This window comes from Bombus terrestris, chromosome 7 (assembly GCF_910591885.1).
Source record: "Bombus terrestris chromosome 7, iyBomTerr1.2, whole genome shotgun sequence".
NCBI lineage: Eukaryota > Metazoa > Arthropoda > Insecta > Hymenoptera > Apidae > Bombus > Bombus terrestris.
Genome location: NC_063275.1, coordinates 4,963,147 through 4,972,572, shown reverse-complemented (window position 1 = coordinate 4,972,572; position 9,426 = coordinate 4,963,147). Strand labels below are relative to the sequence as shown.

Genomic DNA, 9,426 nt, shown 5'->3' with positions numbered 1-9,426 from the left:
GTGCACCGCGCGTTCGTGTCATATCTGCGGGCGACGACATCATACGTACCTACACCGAGAACAAATACAAGAAAATTCTCGGTCGTCCTGCGGTCGGTCGTCAAAGGGTCGGTCGCCAAGCATTCAGTCGTCGGATAGTTGTTCACCGAGCGGTCGGTCGTCGGGCAATCGTTCATCGAGCGGTCGGTCGTGGTCAGACAGTCGTTCATCAAGCGGTCGATCGTCGGGATGTCGTTCATCGTACAAACGATCCTCTCATGGACAATCGCCATCCGGATCATCGAAGCCGCGTTCGGTCCACCATTCGAGACGACCCGCCAAACATTCAAATACCCCTACACCTTCGGCTCCAAGCGATACGAAAGCTCACACTTCGTATGAGTCACGCGCATCACGGACCAAGGGTAATGTCCCAGAATCCGCGTCCAAAACCCACCCAGGTCAAAACTGACTAGACAAACGGGCCGCAAAGGAAGGGACCGAAACGACACATATATCTCTAGACGTTACGCCGCATCATGATCTGCTGGTCACAACACAGATCGATGTGCTAGACAAGAGGGCATCTCCAATTCGAGCCAGAGCACTGCTAGATACTGGCTCTAGTATGAATTTCATGACTGAGAACTTCGCAAACTCCCTCGGTATAAAACGAAAGAGATGTTCGGTCCCAATCGGAGCCCTCGACGACTTAACCACTATCGCAAGGAGCCAACTAACGACCACCATTGTTTCTACGGATGGCAAATATGAACGCACAGCAACGTTTTTAGTAATCCCAACAATATCATCGGCAGTCCCAGACCATCCAATCGATCGGTCCGCTCTCCAGATACCCAAAAATCTAAAATTAGCCGATCCAACATTTCACATACCAAGCCCTATCGAAATATTACTAAGCTCGGGACCAACGTTAGCCTCATTATGTGTCGGGCAGATTAAAATACCACAATCCATCGATACTGAGTTATGTTTGCAAAAAACTCGCTTCGGTTGGGTTATCGGGGGGAGCCCATCCACGCAATCGGGCACACATTCGTTTCACATTACCACAGCCGATCTACAAACGGATCTCTCGCGATTCTGGGAAATCGACGAGGGACCATCCACTACACATTTATCAGAATCGGAATTACAGTGCGAAGAACATTTCCGTAACCATGTCCGACGCAACAAGGAAGGGCGATATATCGTCGCCCTGCCCTTCAACGAGAAGCTTCCCACACTTGGGACATCAAAGTCCGTTGCAATGAGTAGACTCGCCGCTCTTTCTCGCCGGTTCCAACGCGATAAGCAATTCGAAGCCGCGTACAACACGGTGATCCAAGAATATTTAGACTTAGGTCATATGACCAAGATTCCGCACACTCAGCCTTCAAATAATGGTTACTATTTGCCGCATCACGGCGTGATAAAGGAATCGAGCAACACCACTAAACTCCGGGTAGTGTTCGATGGATCAGCAATCAGCACCACCGGAGTTTCTCTCAACGACACTCTGCATACCGGACCCAAACTCCAAGAAGATCTGGTTGAAATTCTGCTGAGATTCCGATCACACCAGTATGTCCTAACGGGTGACATCGAGAAGATGTATCGACAAATTCTCGTACGCCCAGACGATCGTAAATATCAGCTGATTCTATGGCGCAATTCCAACGGGGAAATCGATACTTATCAGCTCAACACCGTGACCTTCGGACTATCAGCTGCCCCATATTTAGCACTCCGCTGCCTGAAACAACTAGCAGAAGACGAAGGAGATCGATTTCCGCGAGCGTCATCGGTTGTACAGCGTGACTTCTATGTCGACGACGCCCTCACCGGGGCCGATACAAAGGAAGAGTTAATAGCGGTACGACACGAACTCACGGACCTTCTCAGATCGGGCGGCTTAAACATCCGTGAATGGGCATCTAACGATAAGGACATACTGCGTGGACTATCCGAGAAAGATACAAATCGAACACTACAATTGGGTGAGTCACAGACATTGAAAACTCTAGGTATCTATTGGAATTCCCAGGATGACACAATACTATACTCAGTTGCACCCACAGCGACCATCACCCGTGTCACAAAGCGATCAATAAGTTCGGTGATAGCCCGAATTTATGATCCACTAGGATTGCTCGCGCCAGTGATTGTCAGAGCCAAAATATTGCTTCAACGCGTCTGGGCATTAAAACTAGACTGGGATGAATCCTTGCCATCCGAGTTGCATACAGAATGGGACCGATACTATATCCAACTACCCTTGCTTAGTGATATTCGATTTCCTCGCAAAACGGTGGTCAAGGCAGCTACTCAGATAGAACTACACGGTTTTTGCGACGCCAGTGAAAAGGCATACGGGGCATGTATATATCTGCGCAGTCTCAGCTCGGATGGACGTATCGAAACCCAATTACTCACCGCGCGATCAAAGGTCGCGCCGCTAAAATCCCTGACAATCCCAAGACTCGAATTAAGCGGAGCATTGCTCCTCACCTCGCTAATGTCCATGGTAAAGACTTCCCTCACTATAGACGTTTCTCGAATAGTTTATTGGACAGATTCGACTATCGTGCTCCAGTGGATCAAGTCCTCGCCACATACATTAAAAACATTCGTAGCGAACCGCGTGGCCGAGATCCAAGCGAAAACCAACAGCGCCGATTGGCGGCATGTGCCTACGGATGACAACCCAGCGGATCTGATCTCCCGAGGGCAGGCTCCCAAGGAATTCCTGCGTCCAAACATCTGGAAACACGGACCCGAATGGCTCAAGCAGCAGCAGGAGAACTGGCCGATCTGGATCCCTACACCGTCGGGGGACATCCCGGAACAGAAAAAAACGATCTGTCTAACGACGAATAACAACGATAACCCCCTCCTCCACCGATACTCGTCCTGGACCAGACTAATCAGAGTCGTCGCTTGGTGTCTTCGATGGAAACATAAACAACACCTAGCTGCCCATCTAACAACAGACGAATTAACCAGGGCTCACAACAGGGTGATCAAAATCATACAATCCGGTCATTTTGCGACGGAAATTCGGACACTACAGAAAGATCGAAGCAGGGACGTTGGAGGAAAACTACAGCCATTAAATCCCTTCCTCGACGAAGATGGGATATTACGAGTCGGAGGACGACTAACCAACTCTTCTATACCCTTCAATCAAAAACACCCCATTATATTGCCCAAAGCATCTGTTACAGAGCTCATCATAGACCAGGAGCATCGGAGAAACCACCACACCGGGACACAAGCTACCCTGTACGCGGTAAGATTGCGCTATTGGCCGATCGACGGTCGTAGCCAAGTGTGGCGTACCATTAAAAGGTGCGTCCGCTGCTGCAGAGCCAACCCGCCGCCAGTGGAATATTTGATGGGTGATTTGCCAGAGGCGCGCATTACCGAATCGCGTCCGTTTACGAACGTCGGAATCGACTACTGCGGCCCATTCTACATCAAGGAGAGGAGGGATCGCAACCGACGTAAAATAAAAATATACGCTGCCATATTCGTTTGTCTAGCAACCAAGGCTGTCCACATAGAGCTAGTCAGCGATCTAACCACCGACGCTTTCCTAGCCGCCTTACGTCGATTCATTTCGCGGCGAGGACATTGCGCAACCATCCTTACCGACAATGGCACCAATTTCGTCGGGGCCAACCGGGAGCTGCAAGAACTCCGGACCCTATTGCAGTCTGACGACCACAAGGAGAGGGTACAGACTTTTCTCGCCGACCGACAGATCCAATGGCGTTTCAACCCTCCAAACTCACCACACTTTGGCGGTTTATGGGAAGCCGCGGTGAAATCCTTCAAGCGCCATCTCATCCGCGTCGTCGGCACGGAACTATTGACCTTTGAGCACTTTCATACTCTTGTGGTTGAAATTGAAGCCATCCTTAATTCACGCCCACTGACTCCCATATCATCCGATCCGAAAGATCCCCCTGTCCTCACTCCCGGTCATTTTCTAATCGGTGACACACTCACGAATTTACGGGAGCGTGATTTCAGGACAGTTCCATCAGGGCGGTTATCAAGTTGGCAGCGCATCCACCAGATCAAACAGCAGTTCTGAAGCAGATGGCATCGAGAGTACCTCAACGAGCTAACCCGCCGCAATAAATGGGATAAGGGCAAACATGATATCCGAGAAGGCACCGTAGTAGTTCTCAGGGAGGATAACGTACCACCCATGCAATGGCCTTTGGGCCGCGTGATCAAGGTCCATCCAGGAGTCGACGGAATCATACGGACCGCTACCGTACAGACGGCGACAACTACCCTGGATCGTGGCGTCAAAAAATTGGTCCCCTTACCCATTCACCCAGACCCAGACTCTTCCGACCACCCCCACGGAGGGAAGGAGATCCGCCAACGACGCACCTGACTCCACAGCCAGAATTTTGATCGGTGCCCTCTCAACGGGGGGAGGATGTTCTGCCGCGCAACACATCTGCACGCCATCCCGCGCGGCTTGCCAAACAACGGTCTACGTGTCGTCCTTCGAACACTCCATAGACCCAAGGACCCACCATAAAGTTGCAATTCTAGCTGCATTGTTCGCACACATGGTCTAAGCACATCTGTTTGCCAAAAGGACTTTCTAATTCTAGAAGTGTTTTCAGCTGGTTTTTTAGAAAGGTCCTTGGGTTTATCACGTGCTCTTAAGCATTACGGAGAAAGCGAACAGCTAGCCAATAAAACAATCAGGTTTTCCCATGAACAAGGTCATCTATCAACCACGATGGTAGGAGACCTTCTCCCCATCCCTTCAAGCATCCGCGTAGGGCAAAACCAATCGACATCGCGGATTGTTACCCTCACTTTCTTAACGAAAAGTATAAACAACGAATCCGCGGTCGTCATGAAAAAGGGCACACCCACATTGAACTTTCTTCCGTCTCGACGCTAGAGCGCCCAGTCAGTCAAAGATCTAACGCCTAACTTCTAACATTAAGTCTCATACCGTTCTAAGTAATTAAGTGTTTATATCTATTCAATCGTGTATACTAAGTGTTGGAAATATAAATTTTAACTCTGTGAGCCACAGTGTTATCATACCTGAATCACCCCTATTATCTTAATCGAAATACGGGGATCGAACTATTCGTGGTGTCGATCATTCTAATCGTAACGGGAATTTACGACTCCCGTTGGCGCGTATTCTAACGACCGCGTCTCCCCGCGATAGCTCGAAAATACAATTCCTAACATATATTTTCATTAGTTTCAACTTCCTGGTTATACATATACTTTATATTTCCTTACATTTAGTTCCGGTTATTTCCAAGTTTTCTCAGCGATACTGGTACTCACGTTGCACTGTACTTCGTCGAACTATTACTCTTTGTGTAAAACTATTGATAACATGTAAACTTTGCTCAGTGAGCAATTCGATAAAAGCTTCCGGCTCCTCTGGCTGGTGCAAATATTTCTATGTACCTACGTGCCAATCAATTGGTTTGAGACGCACGTTTAGGCATTGCTCGCTCGCTGCGCTCGCTCGAAAAACTATAGCCTAACCTAAAACCAATCCCTCTTTCGTTCGTTTTTCGGTAAGGAGGCAATTCACTTCAAATTTGCGAACGTGCCGGATCGGTTGTGAGGTTGGACTATCTATTTATGAGCGAGCGGAGCGAGCAACGATTACAATTTTATGCTACACACATTCTTTATAATTCCTAACATATATTTTCATTAGATTCAACTTCCTGGTCATACATATACTTTATATTTCCTTACATATATTTCCTGTTATTTCCAAGTTTTCTCAGCGATATTGGTACTCACGTTGCACTGCACTTCGCCGAACTATTACTCTTTGTGTAAAACAATTGATAACATGTAAACTTTGCTCAGTGAGCAATTCGATAAAAGCTTCCGGCTCTTCGGGCAGGTGCAAATATTTCTGTGTACCTACGTGCTAATCAATTGGTTTGTGACGCACGTATACGCATTGCTCGCTCGCTGCGCTCGCTCGAAAAACTATAGCCTAACCTAAAACCAATCCCACCTGCGTTCGTCCTTCGATATGGAGGCGATTAACTTCAAATTTGGGAGCGAGCCGGATCGGTTGTGAGGTTGGACCATTTTTTTACGAGCGTGCGGAGCGAGCAACGATTACAATTTTATGCTACACACATTCTATATAATTCCTAACATATATTTTCAATAGTTTCAACTTCCTGGTTATACATATACTTTATATTTCCTTACATTTAGTTCCGGTTATTTCCAAGTTTTCTCAGCGATACTGGTACTCACGTTGCACTGTACTTCGTCGAACTATTACTCTTTGTGTAAAACTATTGATAACATGTAAACTTTGCTCAGTGAGCAATTCGATAAAAGCTTCCGGCTCCTCGGGCTGGTGCAAATATTTCTATGTACCTACGTGCCAATCAATTGGTTTGAGACGCAAGTTTAGGCATTGCTCGCTCGCTGCGCTCGCTCGAAAAACTATGGCCTAACCTAAAACCAATCCCTCTTTCGTTCGTTTTTCGGTAAGGAGGCAATTCACTTCAAATTTGCGAACGTGCCGGATCGGTTGTGAGGTTGGATTATTTTTTTACGAGCGTGCGGAGCGAGCAACGATTACAATTTTATGCTACACACATTCTATATAATTCCTAACATATATTTTCATTAGTTTCAACTTCCTGGTTATACATATACTTTATATTTCCTTACATTTAGTTCCGGTTAATTCCAAGTTTTCTCAGCGATACTGGTACTCACGTTGCACTGTACTTCGTCGAACTATTACTCTTTGTGTAAAACAATTGATAACATGTAAACTTTGCTCAGTGAGCAATTCGATAAAAGCTTCCGGCTCCTCGGGCAGGTGCAACTATTTCTGTGTACCTACGTGCTAATCAATTGGTTTGTGACGCACGTTTACGCATTGCTCGCTCGCTGCGCTCGCTCGAAAAACTATAGCCTAACCTAAAACCAATCCCCCCTGCGTTCGTCCTTCGATATGGAGGCGATTTACTTCAAATTTGCGAGCGAGCCGGATCGGTTGTGAGGTTGGACCATTTTTTTACGAGCGTGCGGAGCGAGCAACGATTACAATTTTATGCTACACACATTCTATATAATTCCTAACATATATTTTCATTAGTTTCAACTTCCTGGTTATACATATACTTTATATTTCCTTACATTTAGTTCCGGTTATTTCCAAGTTTTCTCAACGATACTGGTACTCACGTTGCACTGTACTTCGTCGAACTATTACTCTTTGTGTAAAACTATTGATAACATGTAAACTTTGCTCAGTGAGCAATTCGATAAAAGCTTCCGGCTCCTCGGGCTGGTGCAAATATTTCTATGTACCTTCGTGCCAATCAATTGGTTTGTGACGCACGTTTAAGCATTGCTCGCTCGCTGCGCTCGCTCGAAAAACTATAGCCTAACCTAAAACCAATCCCTCTTTCGTTCGTTTTTCGGTAAGGAGGCAATTCACTTCAAATTTGCGAACGTGCCGGATCGGTTGTGAGGTTGGACTATCTTTTTATGAGCGAGCGGAGCGAGCAACGATTACAATTTTATGCTACACACATTCTATATAATTCCTAACATATATTTTCATTAGTTTCAACTTCCTGGTTATACATATACTTTATATTTCCTTACATTTAGTTCCGGTTATTTCCAAGTTTTCTCAGCGATACTGGTACTCACGTTGCACTGTACTTCGTCGAACTATTACTCTTTGTGTAAAACTATTGATAACATGTAAACTTTGCTCAGTGAGCAATTCGATAAAAGCTTCCGGCTCCTCGGGCTGGTGCAAATATTTCTATGTACCTACGTGCCAATCAATTGGTTTGAGACGCAAGTTTAGGCATTGCTCGCTCGCTGCGCTCGCTCGAAAAACTATGGCCTAACCTAAAGCCAATCCCTCTTTCGTTCGTTTTTCGGTAAGGAGGCAATTCACTTCAAATTTGCGAACGTGCCGGATCGGTTGTGAGGTTGGATTATTTTTTTACGAGCGTGCGGAGCGAGCGACGATTACAATTTTATGCTACACACGTTCTATATAATTCCTAACATATATTTTCATTAGTTTCAACTTCCTGGTTATACATATACTTTATATTTCCTTACATTTAGTTCCGGTTAATTCCAAGTTTTCTCAGCGATACTGGTACTCACGTTGCACTGTACTTCGTCGAACTATTACTCTTTGTGTAAAACAATTGATAACATGTAAATTTTGCTCAGTGAGCAATTCGATAAAAGCTTCCGGCTCCTCGGGCAGGTGCAAATATTTCTGTGTACCTACGTGCTAATCAATTGGTTTGTGACGCACGTTTACGCATTGCTCGCTCGCTGCGCTCGCTCGAAAAACTATAGCCTAACCTAAAACCAATCCCCCCTGCGTTCGTCCTTCGATATGGAGGCGATTTACTTCAAATTTGCGAGCGAGCCGGATCGGTTGTGAGGTTGGACCATTTTTTTACGAGCGTGCGGAGCGAGCAACGATTACAATTTTATGCTACACACATTCTATATAATTCCTAACATATATTTTCATTAGTTTCAACTTCCTGCTTATACATATACTTTATATTTCCTTACATTTAGTTCCGGTTATTTCCAAGTTTTCTCAACGATACTGGTACTCACGTTGCACTGTACTTCGTCGAACTATTACTCTTTGTGTAAAACTATTGATAACATGTAAACTTTGCTCAGTGAGCAATTCGATAAAAGCTTCCGGCTCCTCGGGCTGGTGCAAATATTTCTATGTACCTACGTGCCAATCAATTGGTTTGAGACGCAAGTTTAGGCATTGCTCGCTCGCTGCGCTCGCTCGAAAAACTATGGCCTAACCTAAAACCAATCCCTCTTTCGTTCGTTTTTCGGTAAGGAGGCAATTCACTTCAAATTTGCGAACGTGCCGGATCGGTTGTGAGGTTGGATTATTTTTTTACGAGCGTGCGGAGCGAGCGACGATTACAATTTTATGCTACACACATTCTATATAATTCCTAACATATATTTTCATTAGTTTCAACTTCCTGGTTATACATATACTTTATATTTCCTTACATTTAGTTCCGGTTAATTCCAAGTTTTCTCAGCGATACTGGTACTCACGTTGCACTGTACTTCGTCGAACTATTACTCTTTGTGTAAAACAATTGATAACATGTAAATTTTGCTCAGTGAGCAATTCGATAAAAGCTTCCGGCTCCTCGGGCAGGTGCAAATATTTCTGTGTACCTACGTGCTAATCAATTGGTTTGTGACGCACGTTTACGCATTGCTCGCTCGCTGCGCTCGCTCGAAAAACTATAGCCTAACCTAAAACCAATCCCCCCTGCGTTCGTCCTTCGATATGGAGGCGATTTACTTCAAATTTGCGAGCGAGCCGGATCGGTTGTGAGGTTGGACCATTTTTTTACGAGC

The 9,426-nt window shown here is 45.7% G+C and overlaps 1 protein-coding gene across 1 annotated transcript; it reads left to right on the top strand.

Annotated features, from left to right (window-relative positions):
* Positions 1-451: 451 nt before the first annotated feature.
* On the top strand, positions 452-4,228 carry LOC125385367. The gene has a single exon (XM_048407012.1). It carries the CDS (start codon positions 608-610, stop codon positions 4,079-4,081), a length of 3,474 nt encoding a protein of 1,157 aa, XP_048262969.1. The 5' UTR covers positions 452-607; the 3' UTR covers positions 4,082-4,228.
* The last annotated feature ends 5,198 nt before the right edge of the window (positions 4,229-9,426 follow it).